A 19,489-nucleotide genomic window follows, 5' to 3' on the forward strand; every position below is an offset into this window, starting at 1 on the left:
AGAGAGATTCCAAAAGGAGCCGAGAGGTCACTCTGGTGGGCACTCTTACGCACACTTTAGACAACCCTTTTTAGGTTCTAAAGAATTGGGGTAGCTGGTGGTGGATACCTGAAACTACCAAACTACAACCCAGAACCCATGAATCTTGAAGACAGTTGTATAAAAATGTAGCTTATGAGGGGTGACAATGGGATTGGGAAAGGCATAAGGACCACACTCCACTTTGTCTAGTTTATGGATGGATGAGTAGAAAAATAGGGGAAGGAAACAAACAGACAAAGGTACCCAGTGTTCTTTTTTACTTCAATTGCTCTTTTTCACTCTAATTATTATTCTTGTTATTTTTGTGTGTGTGCTAATGAAGGTGTCAGGGATTGATTTAGGTGATGAATGTACAAGTATGTAATGGTACTGTGAACAATCGAAAGTGCGATTTGTTTTGTATGACTGCGTGGTATGTGAATATATCTCAATAAAATGAAGACAAAAAAAAAAAAAAGAAAAGAGAAGTCGAGGCACCTTTCACTCCTTCCTCATTGCTATGGTAGGGCAAGGGCAGAGGGTAAATGCCACCTCATTCCAACAACTTTCTCAAAAGAAATTCCCAGTCACTTTCGGCTTTTTATATCTTCAAGCTAAGAGTTGCAAAATCAGTCAGTCTGGGGCCACTTCCCTTGCAAGTTTCATATTTAGAGTAGCTCAGTTTGTAATGTGGAAGTACTCACCACCGATTGTTTTGTTCTTAGCCTTTCAGATTTTAGTCAAAACCAAGACAGAAAGAGTATAATTTTTATATCCTTTTACAAACATTTTCTTTACTTTTGTGTCCCCAACACCTGGCACACTACCTATATTTGTTGAATGAGGGGTGAAAAAGAGCAACAAAGACAGACATTTCAGGGGCAGAAGAAGAAAAGCAGGCAAAAGAGACATTTTTTCCCATCAAGAGGGGTGTTTCCAGTGATGCAGAGAGCTTCAGTGGATGAGGACTGAGAAAAGGCCACTGGATTTGATGAGCAAATTGGGACCCATTGAGGAAGTAGGTTTAGCTGAGTATTAGAGGCAGAAAAGGGATGTTGGTGAGTTAAGGCTTGAATGGGAGGTGAAGTGAAAACAGAAGTATAGGCTAATGCTTTCTAGAAGTTTGATTGGAGACATGGAGGGCTGAACACAGACTTTCATCTCTGCTTCCTTCCCAAGGCCCTTAAAATGAGAGTAAAGGAAAATTTTAAGAGATATAAACAATGAGGCCAAAGAAAATAGGAGAGAAGAGGACTGAAGGCTAGAAATGTTATCAAAATGTTGGTAACATTTTGGGAAAGCAGAAGGGCTAGTTGACCAGTGAGAACTGAAGCCCAAATCTACATGAGGGAAGACCGTAAGAATAAAGCGGATTCACCCATAAAGCCCCAGAACAGCTTAGGAATTGAAGCACTTGGTACCTCTGAAGAAGACGGGGCAGCTAAAATCTGGAGGACTCATTGAAAGAAATTATTATATGGACATATTATTGAGAAATCTCATGTATATAGCAGAAGAAACAGCAAAGATTTGAGAGTGGTTGTCTGGGCAGAGAGAATCACGAGTGAGGAGGAGTGCGATGGGGTGTTTTTGTTATAAGGAAGGTCCAATTGGTTAGTAGTGATATCTATGATTTTGAATATCATCCCTAGTTTTAAGCTGTATAGTATAATTTATCTTTGTAAGCAATGTACATGAATTAATTTGATAAAAAATAAGAAGAAAAGAATTGTCTTTATACTTTCAGTGAGAAAAAGTAACATAAAGGGACACAGAGTAAAAGAGGGCTTTTGTTGTTGTTAAGATAGAGGAGATTTTATCATGATTATCAGTAAGGGCATGAATCTAACAGAATGGAAAAGATTGAGGCTGTAAGAGAGGGGGCAAAATTGTTGAAACATTTTTGAGGAGGGGATGGGAGAAGGAGAAATCAGAGCAAGGTGGAGGGTTTTCCTTAGAAATGAAGCAGTCTATTTCTTCCTATGAGACAAGAAGGGGGTCAGGATGGGGTTGAGAATCAGAGAACATGTGATGTGGGGTGAAGGAGCTAGGAGGGAGTTTATGTCAGATAGTCTCAGTCGTCTACATAAATTTCCTATTGTAAATTGGAATCTGTCTCATGATGTTACCGTTTTAAATTTCAGATTGATGGTAATTGATAAAACCAACACAGTATTGGTTGGCAATGGCAACATTTATCAAAAAAGAGATAGAAAACCATTAGCTGGGGATAGTAAATGAGATTTGTTTATATAGTTTATAAACATGAAAACATTGGGCTCTGGCTCTAGAGGGATTGGGTAAACTGGATATGTCGATGAGTTCCCAATGTCTAGAGCAGTGGTTGCCAAAATATGGGCTGCAGATTTTGAGGATGTTATTAAAGGGGTTTGTGAGTCTGTTTGTACACCAGGCTTTGCCAAAAGAAAGATAAAAACTAAGCTTCTACATTTATGTGCACCTATCTTTTGAATTTATGTAAATACTGTTATGATTAATTAGAAACAAAGTTATTTAAATCATCACTGGAATCATAGTGACTTTGTCACTTGTCATTTTCCCTTCCACCACAATAACAGATAAAAGCACAACTACTATTTTGTGTGTGATTGGTGGTATAGGGTGGATGGGTGGCTCTGAGAATTTTTAAGTGTTTATCTTTGTGGTGGACATTAATACTGTTTATTAATATCCAATTTTCCTCTACTTCCAGGCAAACAGGAAGATTGCATTTCACTGCCCCTCTGGTCAATGAAATGCAAGCTGAAGTAACATGTGTTGGTTTCAAGTAGAAGCATTTGATTGTGGGTGCTCAACACCCATCCTTCTCTTTCCCTGCAGATTATGGAGAGACCACAGAACCAAAGTAGCCTAGAGTGCTGGGCCTAACGCATGAAGGACAGGTTCCTGCAGAGTCACCCAGACCCACAGTGGACTTCACAGGAGTGAAAAATAAACTTTTGTTGTGTTGAGTCACTGAGATTTTGGGGGTTGTGTTTTCCTGCTGCATAATCAAGACTCTGCAGTCCCCAAATGAGAGGAGAGAGGTGAAGACAAAAAAATTTGAAGAAATAGTGGCCGAAATTTTTTGAAATTTGATGAAAACCAAAAATCCTCAGATACAACAGGCTAAATGAACCCCATGCCCTGGGAGCATGAAAGAAACTCCACAAAGGCATGTAATAATCAAATTGTTCAAAACAGTGATAAATAGAAATCCAAGAAAAAGGCCCATTATGTACAGAGGAACGAAGGTAATGGTGACAGCAAGTTTCTCATCAGAAATGATGCAAGTGCGAAGAGAATGGAGCAACATTTTAAAAGGACTGAAAGAAAAAACCGTCAGCCTACCAGCAAAAATATCTTTAAGAAATTAGGCAAAATAACTTTTTAAGACGTACAAGCCCTGAAAGAATTTATCACAAGCAGATCTGCACTAAGAGAGTTTTTCTTAAAAACTCCTTCAGGGAGAAGGAAAATTATCCCAGATGGAAATCTGACCCACAGAGAGGAATGAGGAGGACTGAAAATCACTGGGAATTTTTGGCCGTGCACCTCGCCTCATGTTCCTATGCTCCCTTTCCAGCATCTTGTCAGCCTGCTGAACGTCATCCTCATTTTTTTTTTCTCTAAAATGCCATCAATTTAAGCCTAGTTTGTAATAAATTTTCAGGGTAAAATTAAGTTTGAGGGTATAGGGATTACGTCACAGCCTAGCACTATTATAGTAGGTAACTGCACTGCTGGAAACATTCAGCTTCTCGATTCATGAGCATCCTTTGGTCATTACTTCCTTCCATCAGAATCTCAGCAGCCAGGCCTCTGTGCTGTGGGTTTCTTGTTCCTCCTTTCCTGAGTTTCCTTTCTTCTTTTTTCTGGGCAGTTTCAGTAAAACCAAAATTCTCTGTTCGCTGTGCAGAGCAACTTACTTCTACCTCCCTGTCAGTCCTTCTAGCTGTTGACATAATCTACTTCCAGATCAGCCCATCAAGATGTTTTGATTTTTAAAGAGAGGTGTATTTTTTATCCCCTCTAAAGAAACATGCCCCCATCTCCTCAAATAACAAAATTTTATCCTAGTGGTACATATTTTATTACATTGTGAAAACTTAGATATATTTTAAAACTTATTTGAACACATTGAACTTGTTTCTATGATAACCTCCATTTAAAAATGGCTTCATCTCAGCTGGTAGGATAAAAAAAAATGCCCATTTTATTTCATAAACTAATATTTTAAGGAGTTCTGAATTTCTCACAAATATGAAATTAACCCCTCTCAAAATGCTGCTTCTTAAAGGACGAAGACAACTTTATTATTGGAAAACTGTTCAATACAAGAAAGAGGCTCTTTTCCTTTCCTTAAATGGAAGCCACTATTTTTAGTTTTATTTTATTTTGGTTTTGTCCTAGGAATCAGAAATGGGGCTGAAATTTCTTTCTCAATAAATATTGTTTTCTAATTATAATTATTTTGGTATTTTAAAAAAGAAAAAAGAAAAATAAATAGAACAGAAAAACAGAAAATAAAAATATCTATATCCCATTACCCAGAGATAGTGACTGTTAACTACTGGATATATGCCCTCTAAGAACTTTTTAATTGCCACATATATATGTATGTATTTATGTGTGTAGCATACACATCTGTCTATCTATATACTATATATACATACACACATACTTTTCCTTTAGCAAAAGTAAGATTGTAGTGAGGACTTTATTTCAATAAAATATAGAACTGCATCATTTTCAATTGCTACATGATAATTCATTTATGGAAATACAATAACTTAATCAGTTTCTAATCAATGAGCATTTAGTTTATTTCCATTTATTTTCTATTATAAACATTGCTATGATGATACATATTTTAGAAGTTGCTAGAAACTTAGAATATGTGATTCTGGTTTCTTAAATAGCTTTCTTCAAATATTTGCTTCTACAAGCTGTCTTTAAGACTAAAGTTTTTGGAATCCTATCTCAAAGCACTTTGGCCACCAAAGTAGGAAATCAGCAGCAAGCATCCAAAAGGTCTTAAATATTTTTAACCCTAATAGATGACCTCCCAACCTGGCTACAAGAACATTTCAGTTTTAAGTCTCAGTTGCCCAAAGAACCTCCACATCAATCAAATGGATTTATTGACGTGAAGGAGCCTGGTGCTTTGCTGCCTTCCCGCATCTGCTGCACTTGCTGCTTCTCCTGGCTGGAGGGGCTGGAAAGCACTTTCTCTTCCTCTCCACTGATCAACTCTAATCCAGAATTAAAGTTCCAGCTCAAATCTCACTTGATCCATAAACTCTTCCTGACCTCCAGCATGAAGTGATTTGTTCCCTCATTAAACTCCTTTGGCACATGATATTTGTATCATTTTTGGCAATTAAATGTGTATTATCTTGTAACATTCTCTTCTTTCAAATGTCATTTACATCTTACTTATTATTTCATCATTGGCATATTTTTATCACCTGTCTACAGTTATTCTAAAAGGCAATTGAAGGAAGAGATCAGTCTTACTATTTGCATAGCACTATACCTTGCACACAGTAGGAACTTGATAAATCCTTATTGATTTGATTTCTGTAAATTACAGAACTGTTAGTAAAATTCTTGTTTGGTTCAATGTCAATGCACAGATATAAGCATATCAAAGGGGCTATTTTCTTAAAACTTTTGTTGAGATATTAATGTAAAATCTTTGTTACTGACTATATAGTGCTAGTGTTGGCAACTGAGCTATGTAGTATTTAAGTATCATTATATCTTTAAGATTTTTTTCAATATTTTAGTATTTTATAATACTTTAAATATCTACTTACAATAGTCTGCATAAAGATCGAATTACTTACCTTACAAGCACTTGAGTAGAAGCACAAAAATAACAGAATAACATGAGCGAGCTTCATGTTGGAGATAGGGTTTATGTCTCTGCCAAGGACTGCGACCCACCTCAGATATTCATTTGGAAATTAATTTTTAACCTCTGGAAAAATATTTAAAAGCTGGTAACCCTCGAAAGAGCTTTGTACTTTTGAACCCTTATAGACTTTGGCTAATATTCAAAGCGTTTTACCGTAACTGAAACTAAAAATGCCCTTCCCAGTAAAGAGCTGAGGGAGACAACCAATAGGGACTGTTTCTTCCAAAGGAGAGGGATTTTCCTCCCCTTGCTGGAAACAATGCGGCAATTGTGTTCTAGCAAAAGCAGAAATTACATTGGAAGTAAGTTTCTTATATTTTTTGTAAAATAAAATTATATATATTTTTTATTAAAGTTGAAGACTAGAAGCAGCAAGAAAAAGAAGTACATCTTATTGAAAGCTATACTAAATAAGCTAAACACTCAAAAAAAAGAAAAATCCGTGTATTGGTTATACTGTGATCAAATTATATTCTCTGAGCACAGAAAACTTTTTGAAACAAGATTTTTGCCCTACTACCAACTATAATATAGGATTCACTGGCATTTGTGAAGTAAATTTGTGAAGTAAATTTGTGACAGAAGCAATGTAGACACAGTTTGAGTTCTCCTGAAGTAGATATGTGATAGAGCTTATTAGTGATAATATGTTTATTAGGGACGTTTATTAGGGCAGGGTGTTTATTAGGCATCAACACCTGTGAAAGGAAAGGAGAGGAAGCAGGAGTGAGCAGAGGGAGAAAGGCCAGAGAAAGCCTTGGCCGACCCTGTAGGGACCTCTGGAGCTTGTCCGAGTGTCCCTGGGTCAGGCCAAAATGACTGGGCTGCTGTACCCTGCCTTGCTCAGTCACCTCACACACACTGCCCAGGAAGGGCATAGCCTTGGGTGAGGATGTTCTCTGTAACTGAGGCTGACCCTGAGGGATCTGACAATTGTTTTCTTTTAGGAGGAGGTGTCTGACCACGTTTTTTATAGCTCGGCAGCAAGCCCTCCCTTGAAGAGGGATCTGGGAAACATCTCCATATCGTTTAGAGTCTACCCCTTGTACCTTTTAGATCTACTTTACCATGTATGTTTTAAGAGCAGTTCCTTCAAAATTCCAGGGGGCCTACTCTTCCCGAGGGGAAACTAAGAAGGGGGAGTTAGTGGGAAAGTCCTGCCCTTGCAGTTGATCTTAGGGCTGCAATTTAATTTCATCCCCGGCCTCTTCTCTCTCCATTCTAGATTCCCTTCACCCTGACCTACCTGCTCTTGCTGGCTTCAGTGGCTTACTTGATGGCATGTGCCAGAACCTCATTCTGGCTCCTATCCCTCAGCTCCCGTGTATTTTTCCTATTGGAGATTGTGCCAGTTTGAATGTATTGTGTCCCCCAAAATGCCATTATCTTTGATGCAATCTTGTGTGGGCAGACATATTAGTGTTGATTAGATTGTAATTCTTTGAGTGTTTCCATGGAGATGTGACCCACCCAACTGTAGATGATAACTCTGATTAGATAATTTCCATGGAGGTGTGGCCCCGCCCATTCAGCGTGGGCCTTGAATAGTTTACTGGAGCACTATATAAGCTCAGACAGAAGGAGTGAGCTTGCTATAGCCAAGAGGGACACTTTGAAGAATGCACAGGAGCTGAGAGAGGAGCTGCAGCTTACAGAGACATTTTGTAGACGGGCTTTGAAAGCAGACTTGTGCTCCAGAGAAGCTAAGAGAGAATGTCCCAAGAGCATCTTAGAGTGACATTTTTGAGGAGCTGCAGCTTAGAGAGGAACATCCTGGGAGAAAGCCATTTTGAAACCAGAACTTGGGAGCAGATGTCAGTCACGTGCCTTCCCAGCTAACAGAGATTTTCTAGACTCATTGTCCATTCTTCAGTGAAAGTACCCCCTTACCTTGGACATTTTATGGCCTTAAGACTGTAACTTTGTAACCAAATAAATTCCCTTCATAAAAGCCAATCCATTTCTGGTATTTTGCTTAATGGCAGCATTAGCAAACCAAAACAGAGATACAGCACTATATGAAGGTCTTTGTTTCAATATATATGCTGCTTTCTGGACAACAGCACCCCATCCTTGCAGGGCATTGCCTTTAACTAGCACTTCAGCTTTATATTCAACAGGCCATTCCAATGCTCAGGCTGTTAGCTTGCAGTATGTGAAATGTCTAGTGGATCCTCCTTAGCTGTAAAGTCTGTCCCCTGGTCTGGCAGGATGGTATGTGGGATCCTCTGCTGGAGGATTAGGCACTCAGTAATCATTTGGACCCTGATGCTACCTGAGGTCCTACAGGTGGGAAAGGCTCCCACATACCTGGATATATGTGGATTCCTGTGAGAACAGCCAGTGGCCTTTCTAAGACTGAAGGGACTGAATGTAGTCAACTAGCCACCAAGTTGGCCCCCCTGATGAACTGTACCATGTTGGAGACTCAGCATAGGTCTCTTTCTGTCAAGATAAGCCTTGGGGGTCCATGCTGTAGGTCTCATGTGTGGCCTCCATCTCTGTTACCATGGCCACCTCATTCTTGTGCCCACTGTGCCAGCCCTGGGTGGCTGATGAACCAAACTGGCTGATATCAACTGGCTGAGTTGTTTTCTTGTTTATTTAGAGCCTTTTCTCTGCACTTAAAAGACAAGCTATATTTGTTACAAGTCATGTATATAGGAACTCTGTATTTTACATATTTTATGCATAACTTTTCTGTAAATCTACATCTCTGATAAAAACATAAAAATAAAATTAAAAAATAAATTGACTTCAAGGTAATTAAATTTGCAAGAATAAAATTCTCTGGAGTTTTGTGGAAAAAAGAAGGAAAATAAAGGCAAGCTATACCCAAGCCTTCACAGCTTTGTATCCCTCCCCACTCCTGCACAATCATCTTAAGCAGAACTCTATAATCAGAAACTAAAACCAGAATGTATAGTGAAAGAAAAAGAAAAACCTCATTTGTGAATATAGTTGCAAAAAATTCTAAATAAAATATTAACAAACGGGTACAAACAAAATCTTAAACAATATTCAGTAGTCTTATTGTTAGTAATAATATTAACAATTATTTTAAAACCTGAAAACTCTTAATATATGTTGCTTAAGCAAATAAGTAATTATGTTAATATAAGAATATCAGGGTAAGAAAAAGAGATGCAAGTATAAATTCAAAGAGGCAAATACCCTGTAGTCTGAACTTTGAATTGGAAATATCAGAATGAACCATGATTTTTTTTCTTTCTAAATATATATATACTTCCTAGCTATGTCCAATGATAAGGCCTAGAAATCTTGATAACACAGAGGCAATGAGTACTCACTAGTACCCAGGTTTTATTCTCTAATTTCTCACTAAAAGAAATCAGGGCTTCTTGGAGAAATAGCTGAGTTCAGGTCTAGGGAATGCATAAAATAATTATAGACATCTAACTATTAAAGGAAGCTATCAAAGGCTGGTAAGTTGGCATTAAAAGACATAGGACCAAATAGACGGAGTTCCAACAAGCTAAAGATGGAACATGTAAGCATCAAAAAAAAAAACAAAGATAACAAAGGATTGAAATAAATATGTAAAAATTTATGAGTTCAATGTGTCACTTAAGAAAACACTCACTGGTCACTTTTGGAGGGTTGCTAGGGCACTGGATTCCTTATTCTGACAATTGGTAAGAGCAAAAATCAAGCATTTGACCTACTTTCCTGTATGAATTGTAGATAAGAGCAACCGAAAGCTCTTTATTCTGGCTAATACTTGCAGAAGGAATCAGCATATCACCATTTTGCAACCCTTTTTGAACCAATAAATCTAGGTAATGATCATTAATAGCAGCTAAAGCCATTAGGTGAAAAAGAACTTTCTAATAGATGGATCAGTTTAATCTCATTGTTCAATCCTAACATCATCACAAGACAGACAACAAGACATTGCATGTTTCCTCATGTGATGTTATAGGAAGTGTTCTTGCAAAAAAAAACAAAACAAAACAAAACAAAAAAACTGTTTTTCAATGAGCAAGTCTCCATAGCTCACTGCCAGTTAACTAACAGTTTACAGGGAATAGAGAGGATAGAGAATGCAGTGAGAAAATGGACTATTCTACAAGATAAGGAACTCAGTTTCTTCAATGAATAAATGCTATGAAAAAGAATACGGAGAGGAAACTGATATAGAATAAGGGAGACTTAAGAGACAAAGCAATCAAATGCACTGCATAGGCCTTTTTTGTATCTTCATTTGAATAACTCACCTATTAAAAGATATTTTTGAGATAAAGGGAAACTTTCATACAGATTGGATATTAGCTGATAATTAAGCACAATTATGTTTTTTAATTTATTTTTTAAATACATTTTTATTGTGAAATTTAACATATACAGAACAGTAATAACTTTTAAAGTTATTTAACAAGCAGTTAGAGAGCAAATTTCAAAGAATATTATGGATTACATTTCCACAACTTCAGTTATTTCCATTATTGTAAAATATAGGATACATACAGAAAGGTATTAATTTTCAAATTACAGCTCAACAAGCAGTTATATAATTTCAAAGAATGGTATGGGTTACAGTTCCACAGTTTCAGTTATTTCCTTCTAGCTATTCTAATACCCTAGCATCTAAAAAAATTTTATATAAAGATTCAGTATTTGTAATCCTTTGTTAAATCCTATCTTGTATGTTGCTACCCCTACCTCTCATTTAATCACTTTCTCAATCTTCAGGGGTGTCTAAGAGTGACCACCCTAACTTGTTCATATTGAAAAGGTGTGTTGACATTTGGGGAGGGGGCTGCATCTGGTTGATGTCCTCAAAGAGGCTGTTGCCTCTGGGTTTTAGGACTTGTCTGGGATAGGAAGGAACACTGTGGTGGATTTAAGTTTCTGAAAAATATACTTAGTGAGTGAAACTTTTATAGAGTCTCAGATAGGGACCTAGGTATTTTGAGACTACTATTGGTATGGGCTTAGCATACTGTGGCCATTTGGGATATCTAGCTGGAGCTTGCCTAAGAGTAACCTCCAGGATAGCTTCTTGACTCTACACAATTACGTTTTAGAGTCTCTGCTGGAGATTGATGTGTGAAATGTTATGTGGAGGTTACTTAAAAATACTCTGGCAAAAAAAAAAAAAAAAAAAGAGGAGTGTATTAGTTTCCTGTGGTTGCTATAACAAACTACCACAAATGACAGAAATTTATTCTTTCACTGTTCTGGAGGCCAGAAGTCTGAAATTAGTATTGCCGGGCTGAAATGCAGGGTCAGCAAGGCTGCATTTCCTACAGAGACTCTAGCAGAGAATGAGTTCCCTGTGGGTTCCAGCTTCTGGTGGCTTGCCAGCATTCTTTGAATTGTGGACACATCACTCCAATCTCTGCTTCTGTCTTCTCATGTTCTCCTCTGTGTGTATGTTGAACCAACCTCTCTCTCTCTCTCTCTCTCTCTCTCTCTCTCTCTCTCTCTCTCTCTGTCATAAGGACACTAGTGGTGGCTTTTAGGACCCACCCAGATAATCCAGGACAATCTCCCCAACGCAAGATTCTTAATTTAGTCAAATCTGCAAAAACTCTTTTTCCAAGTAACGTACCATTTACAGAGTCCAGCGATTAGGGCTTGATATCTTTGGGGGCCACTATTTAACCTATTCCAAGAGGATGAATGAAAGATTTGCAAAAAGCTGGTAATTGTTGAAGCTGGGTGATGGGTACACAGAGGTTTGTTATGCTGTTCTTTCAGATTTTGCTAATGCTTGAAATTTTTCATAAGGAAAAATTTAAAAACAGAAAGCCATGAATTCACATGAATTTTTCCAACTTGGCCAATTTTTTTTTTAATTAAATTCAGTTTTTTTGAAATATATTCACATACCATACAATCATTCATGGTGTACAATCAACTGTTCACAGTACAATCATATAGTTATGAATTCATCACCACAATCTATTTCTGAACATTTTCCTTACCTCAGAATCAGAATCAGAATAAAAAATAAAAGTAAAAAAGAACACCCAAACCATCCCCCCCAATCCCACCCTATTTTTCATTTAGTTTTTGTCCCCATTTTTCTACTCATCCATCCATATGCAAGATAAAGGGAGTGTGATCCACAAGGTTTTCACAATCACACTGTCACCCCTTGTAATCTACATTGTTACACAATTGTCTCCAGGAATCTAGACTATTGGGTTGGAGTTTGATAGTTTCAGGTATTTACTTCTAGCTATTCCACTACATTAAAACCTAAGAGGTGTTAACCATATAGTGCATAAGAATGTCCACCAGAGTGACCTCTCGACTCCATTTGAAATCTCTCAGCCACTGAAACTATTTCATCTCATTTTGCATCCCCCTTTTGGTCAAGAAGATATTCTCAATCCCACGATGCTGGGTCCAGATTCATCCCCGGGAGTCATATTCTGCATTGCCAGGGAGAGTTACACCCCTGGAAGTTGGGTCCCATGTAGGGGGGAGGGCAGTGAGTTCACTTGCTGAGGTGGCTCAGTTAGAGAGAGAGAGGGCCACATCTGAGCAACAAAGAGGAACTCGGGGGAGACTCTTAGGCACAATTATATGCAGGTTTAGCCTCTCCTTTGCAGTGATGAGCTTCGTAAGTGCAAGTCCCATTATAGAGGGCTCGGCACATCAAACCGCCAGTCCTAAAGTTTGTGACAACATCAGCATCAGTCCAGGTGAGGAAGTCCAACACTTCCACACTTTCCCCCAGCTCCTCGGGGGGGGGGGGGGAAGGGGGCTGTAAATATATTTTTTAGCCAATTTCTTTTAAAAATTTGTTCCAATACAAAAATTTCAATCTGTTTCTTCTCTTTTTTGAGCTACCAGTTTCTCTTCTGTCATTGCAATAAGCTCTTACCAAGTATTTTAATCATATTTCCTAAACTTTCAGCGACACAGTTGGTCATGTGCCCTCTTAGATCTTAGATCCCACAATTAGGTTGCACTTATAAAACCTTTCTCTTTTCTTCCCCTATCTCTTTTATAGACTCTTCATCTCTTTGATCATCATACTATAGTCTTTTGTTGGCAGGCAGAACCTTAATAGTTGGGCAGAAACTAAAAGTATAGAAAAGAGTTCAGGTCAGTTCAGTAAGTATTTACTGGGTATCAGTTTTGTCCCAGACACTGTGCTATGTACTTAGGATACCAAAACAAACAACTTGTAGTTCCAGTCTTTCAGGGGCTTAGTGTTTCTCAGTTGGGATTCTGTAGATGTCATTAGGGGTTCTGTGAAAGGTTACCAGTTTTCCAAAAGAGATTGGAAAAAAATTAAAAAAAAAATTTTTTTAACATCCTTCTCCAATGTAATGCCAGCACTTGCAGTGACAAGAGTGATCAAACAGCCCTACTAGCAATTTTACTAGAGGTTCTTCACCCACAGGGCAATGCACCACAGGACTATGTTCGTTTGGTTGAGTCCATTCTCAGTTTTTGATGTGAAATAGGGGAGGCTGTTGATAATTGATGAATGCTGAATTGCACTGAGGGGAGGGAGGGAGGTTGATGATATCAGCCTGTCCCTTCCAAGCGGCCTCTCCTAAACAACACTGCCTCCCCTAACCCACAGCCAATTGAGAGCAAACAAGCTTTCTTTATGTGAAAGAAATCAAATGGTAAATCTTAATTCTAAATAAGAAATTCTTGTGTGCCTCACTGCTACTTTGCTGATGTTGTAAGCATGGAGCCTCTAGGTTAAAAGTGAACTGTATTATAAAAATTTTTTTTCCTTTTCCTTTAGTTTGCTTGCTTTACACTTTATTAATGTCTATGTTTTACAAACATGACTTACAGTCTAATAGGGTGATTTCTGAAGATAAAGTGGGAGATAAAAGAGAACTGCAGGTCTAACTGATAAAGTTAGTAATGAAGAATCACAACTTACAAATGCAGCAATGACTCCAGAAAAATTGAAAAGACACTTAACTGCAAATCACACTAAAGAAGCAGATTATTTTAAATAACCACTGGAATCTAAAATGGAGTAAAGAATTTGGTTTAAAAAAATTATATTCAGTAAAAAGGTTCAGGAAGCAAGTTATTTACTAGCAGAACTTAGTCACCAGAAAAGACCTCATTGTTGGTGGAAACCTTTTAATTCCAGCATGTAAAATTATAGAGTAAAATGCTAGGACAAGGTGCCATATGACAAAGTGAAAAGGTTCCACTTTCAAGGTTTGATAAATTGATGAAATTGATGACATCACATGATGCTGAAGAAGTTTTGTTTAATAAACTGAAAGCAACAAGTTTTTTTTTTACCAGATGGATGAAAGCAACAGATTTTAATAATAACTGTCATGTGGTAGCATTTGTAAATTTTGTAAATTATGGTGACATTGAAGAAAATGTTCTTGTTGCAAAGGGCTTCCCCCAAAAAATCAAAGGCCAAGATATATTTAATGTTTTATCTTCATATCTGGAAACAAAAGGTACATCTTGGAGGAACTATATTGACATTTGCACTGATGGTACACCATCAGTCATCGGCTCCCTGACAGATTTCACCTCTTGTGGAAAAAAATAGAAAAAGAAAACCCTGATGCAATTACAACACACTGCTTTCTTCAGAGAGGTGCTGGTTTCAGAAAGTTCTAGATACGACCTGAAAAAAGTTCTAGGTGATGCTACAAAAATGGCTAACTTTATCAAAAGCCAGTTGGTTCAGGAATGTTTACAAAGCTGTGTAAAACCTGGACAGAAAACATGTAAATCTCCTGTAACATGCATTCATTTTATGGTTTAGCAGATCATTTGTTCTGGGAGCAGCCAGCTGCCATGTCCTGAGAACACTTACCCATCCTATGAAAAGGTCCATGCAGTGAGGAACCAAGGTTTCATACAAATAGGCAGCATCAGCTTGTGAGTGGGCCACCTCAGAAATATGTTCTCCATACTCAGTCAACCCTTCAGATGACTATAGACCCAGGTGACATCTTAACTGTAACCTCTTGAGAGACCTTGAGCCAGAACCACCCAGCTAAGCTGCTCCTAAATATCTGATCCACAGAAACTTTAGGAGATGTTAATTATTTTAACCCATATGCTTTGGGGTATGTTGTTAAAGAGTAAGAGAAACTAACACAGATTTAGTTCTCAGCAAGGTGTTTGAGCTGAAAGGTAAACTGTAGGACTACTTACAAGAAAATAGAAGGCCAGATGTTGCCAAATTCTTTGACGTTGAAGACTGCAGAAACTGGCCTACAGTCTTGGAGAAAATGTTTTCACTCCAAGTTACAGGATTCTTGGATTTAAATGGAAATAGAATCTTTGGGAAAATCATAATACAAAAGAAAATCTCAAAATGTTTCCATTGCTGCTAAGCTTGACAGTGAGAGCATACCAGGTCTCAAATCTTACTGAAAACCACTTGGGGGAATTGCAGAACAAAATTGAACAGTATTTTCCCTCCCTTTCAATACAAGTGTATGACTTGTTGAAGTCCCCTTTCTTTGAATCTTCTTCCTAGTCTGAGAATGTAACTTTGAGAGAAGAGGAAGAACTTTGTGAGCTGTAGTTTGACTGCAAACACAAGATGAAATTTACAGTTCTCTCCTTCTGGATTTCTATGAAAGAATAGCATCCTGTCACTCGTAGGAAAGCAATGAACATTTTACTGTACTCTTCAACTTCTTACACGAGTGAGCAAACTTTTTCTTGTGTAACGAACATTAAGAGTAAAGACAGAAATTACCTCATTTCAGTTGAAAATGAAATCTGGTATGATGTTTTTTGATGTGATTTACTATTCCACATATATTTTCATGTTGGAAACATTAAGTCACATCAATTTGCAACCTTTATTAAATTACATCTACTAAATGTACCTCTAAAAATATTACATTCTAGTTTGGCTAAAGTCAGTTATTTAACAGAAATTTACTATTTTTGTCTATAAATTTTATAGCTTATGAAAAGAAAGGTTTCAAAGAAGGTACACTAAGTTTAACTTTTATTTTTCAAGAAAGTTTGGCTAAAAAGAAATTTTTCGTTTTAATTAGGGGGATAAACTACCTTTGCACTCACCTTATGCCACATACTGTACCTCATGACCATCTAATAAAGTAGAAATTTGCGATCAACATTTATGTCTGCTTGGAGAAGATAAAGAATTCAAGTATGAATTTTTTAAAAGTAAAAACTGATGTTTCCTCTCCCACTGAATTTGCGTTAGAGTTGATATCCTTTGTAGGGAGGAGGAACTACACAGAGTATGCTAATTAGATGGGCAAATATGAACAGATTCACAGAAAAACATCATTCTCTGCTCAGAAAGGCACTGATAATTATTCTTGGATCATTGTGTCACAACTCACTGATCACATTACCATACTGTGAGTTGTATATCTGTAATCATTTTTATGTAGGGGTTCCTGAGACATGAAAATTATTTCTATGGTTTCTCTAAGGTACAAAGATAGAAAAAAGCCGTCTAGTGGGATGGAAATGGGGCTTTCCAGCCAGGACGAAGTGCTTAACAAAGGCAAAGCAAGAGAAATAAAGCTTGTAGGCTGTCTGGTAATGACATTGTCCTGATGGGACAGATGGATGGTGCACAGAACAGAAGGGAAATACAATATACAAATTCCTTTAATATATAGCATTGTTAGGTGATCCCTCAAGGAGCTTTGCTTTTGAGCAAAGCCTTATATAGAAGGCTTGACTGATGGAGAGAGTTTACATTAGACTTGTTGCTAAAGGAAATGGAAGCTATTTTGGGTCCCGAGCATGGGTATTACATGATGAAACTGTTTTAACAAGTTCAGTATATCGTCATATGCAGTACATTTGGGAAGATGAAGAGTCTAGCTTGGAAACTAGCTTGAGGCAACAAATGCTCAAAACGTGACACGATATTGTTGTTCGCTGTTTTTATTTCTGGAATTTTAAATTCTTGTAGATTATATTGGGTGATCTAGGGTAGGAATAACACAAGGAAGTCTGGGAGTGACAACAGGAAAACTGTAATAGCTGATGATGGTACAAAGCCACTTTAGTTTTCTAAACAGTACAACTCTACAGTTGATTTGTTCAAACACCACAGTTGCATGGAACTTTGAATAGGAAGTGAGATACGGTAGGTTAGTATAGGCTGGAGTGAAATAGTGACACATCCCAGAGTAATTTGGGCAGATAATAAAAAATATATTTACAGCCTCCCCCTCCCCAGCCCTGAGGATCTGGGGGAAGGTGCGGATGTGTTGGACATCCTCACCTGGACTGGTGTTGATGTTGTCACAAACATTGGGACTGGTGGTTTGATGTGCTGAGCCCTCGAGCATGGGACTTGCCCTTATGAAGCTCATTACCACAAAGGAGAGTCTAAACTTGCATGTAATGGTGCCTAAGAGTCTCCCCCTGAGTACCTCTTTGTTGCTCAGATGTGGCCCTCTCTCTCTCTAACTGAGCCATCTTGACAGGAGAACTCGCTGCCCTCCCCCCTACGTGGGATCCGACTCCCAGGGGTGTAAATCTCCCTGGCAATGCAGAATATGACTCCTGGGGATGAATGTGGACCCGGCATCATGGGGCTGAGAGTATCTTCTTGACCAAAAGGGGGATGCAAAATGAGACGAAATAGTTTCAGCGGCTGAGAGATTCCAAATGGAGTCGAGAGGTCACTCTGGTGGACATTCTTATGCACTATATAGATAACACCTCTTAGGTTCTAATGTATTGGAATAGCTAGAAGTAAATACCTAAAGCTACCAAACTCCAACCCAGCAGTATGGACTCCTGAAGACGATTATATAACAATGTAGACTACAAGGGGTGACAGTGTGATTGTGAAGACCTTGTGGATCACACCCCCTTCATCTAGTATATGGATGAGTAGAAAAATGGGGATAAAAACTAAAGAACAAATGGGGTGGGATGGGGGGATGATTTGGGTGTTCTTTTTTCACTTTTGTAAGGAAAATGTTCAGAGATAGATTGTGATGATGAACACATAACTATGTTATCATATTGTGGACAGTGGATTGTATACCATGGATGATTGTATGGTGTGTGAATGTATTTCAATAAAACTGAATTTAATTAAAAAAAAAAAAAAACCACTTTAGAAGGAAATAAATGAAATTGATAGCTTTTGATAAAAGAGATTGCCACTAAGACTGGGGTGAGATGGTGGATAGTGATAGTAAGGATGGAAGGAGAGCACCCAGAAGTCTGAGTTCAAAGATTTAGAAAACAAGAGTTTGATGCAACCATGAAGACAAATAGGGAACTGAAAAGATGGACCATCTGGAAGGAGAAAAAGGGGGTGGGGGGTGGGGAAGTGGCAGAGAAGAACTGATGACTGTGAGAAACCAAGACTGTAGCACCCAGGAACCAAGGTTCTAGTTTGTCCCTCTAACTACGGGAAAATTAACTGAGGAAGAAACTTCAGTTCTCTGTCAGTTCCTTTCTTGTAAAATAAAGGGCTAGGCACCAGATGATCTTGAGATTTCACAAAAGTTCTATGGTTTCATCATATTGACAGGAGACACCAAATGGAGACAGAAACACTGAAATTAAATAACACAATCAAAGCAAAACAGAGAAGGGCAGCTATGAGTAATTCTACTATAAGAAATACAGAATTTAAAGAACATCTATAAAATTTGAATTTAAAATATACATATCAAATTCCTTTAATATATAGCATTGTTAGGTGATCCCTCAAGGAGCTTTGCTTTTGAGCAGAAGACATACTGTGACTCATAACATTTCCAGAGTGGAATTTACAAAGTTTATTCAAAATCTTATTTCAACTTCTAATAACTCTTTAAAAGAGGTATCAGTCTTCACCCCCTTTCAAAGAAGGGACGGTCAAGTGCATCAAATATCCTGGAAAGGGCTCAGATTAGGATGTAAGAAGAGATTAACCAAAGATAACAAATAGGAGTCACTAACTTTCTTTGAGAGAGAAGTGTTGGTGGGGGTGGAAAAGACGAAGCCGGATATTAAGGGCTTAAAGACGGACGGGGCAGAAGGGCTTCCAGTACTTGCTGATGCACATCCCGACACCTAGAAGGCTCACAAAACGTACTCGACGAATGAATAAGTTACATAGTACAAAAGATAAAACTACGGTTTGGCTTTCTAACGGGTAACACGCACATATATACGCACATACACACACATCGTTTTCATTTAACTAGCGAAACCACAGGACAAAACGGCAGGAACAGTTCTGCCCAAAATCATGCTTAGTTCAAAAGATCCAGAAGAAACAAGGAACTTGAAAGAACGCAGAAAAGTCCGTCCATTGGCTATAATGGGGTCCGAGGTGGCCAGATCTACCTGTGGGCAGAGCAGGATTAGAACTCCTCAAAGCTGTGGCGGCTTAGTTACTGGAGTTGGCAAAGAAACGACGAACAAGACTGGGAATTAGTCTACAGTCTGAAAATCGATGGCACACGACGAGCCAAAACCGACCAAGAGGCAACTGCGCCCCAAACAGTAAACCGCTCGGGGCCTAAGGAAGATTCTTAACGCCAGTCACCTCCAAGAGAAACAGAGCAGTTGCTCTTCCTGTAACGCCACGACGCAAAGGGCGTT

At 38.1% G+C, this 19,489-nt stretch overlaps 1 protein-coding gene and 1 long non-coding RNA gene across 6 annotated transcripts in view; one reads left to right on the forward strand and one right to left on the reverse strand.

Moving 5' to 3' along the window:
* Positions 1 to 6,044, reverse strand: part of CFI (complement factor I) — a 48,815-nt gene extending 42,771 nt beyond the window's left edge. Inside the window, exon 1 of the mRNA XM_037830454.1 lies at positions 5,874 to 6,044. Coding sequence (XP_037686382.1) covers positions 5,874 to 5,930 — 57 coding nt within the window. The 5' untranslated portion in view covers positions 5,931 to 6,044. The remainder of the gene's footprint in view (positions 1 to 5,873) is intronic.
* Positions 1 to 7,362, forward strand: part of LOC119529764 — a 73,436-nt gene extending 66,074 nt beyond the window's left edge. For 4 of the 5 annotated variants that reach the window (XR_005215944.1, XR_005215943.1, XR_005215942.1 and 1 more), the window contains one exon: positions 2,863 to 7,362. This is a non-coding gene — a long non-coding RNA (uncharacterized LOC119529764). The other variant, XR_005215946.1, reaches the window with a different exon arrangement.
* The last annotated feature ends 12,127 nt before the right edge of the window (positions 7,363 to 19,489 follow it).

The sequence above is a fragment of the Choloepus didactylus genome, chromosome 3 (assembly GCF_015220235.1).
Source record: "Choloepus didactylus isolate mChoDid1 chromosome 3, mChoDid1.pri, whole genome shotgun sequence".
NCBI classification, from domain to species: Eukaryota; Metazoa; Chordata; class Mammalia; order Pilosa; family Megalonychidae; genus Choloepus; species Choloepus didactylus.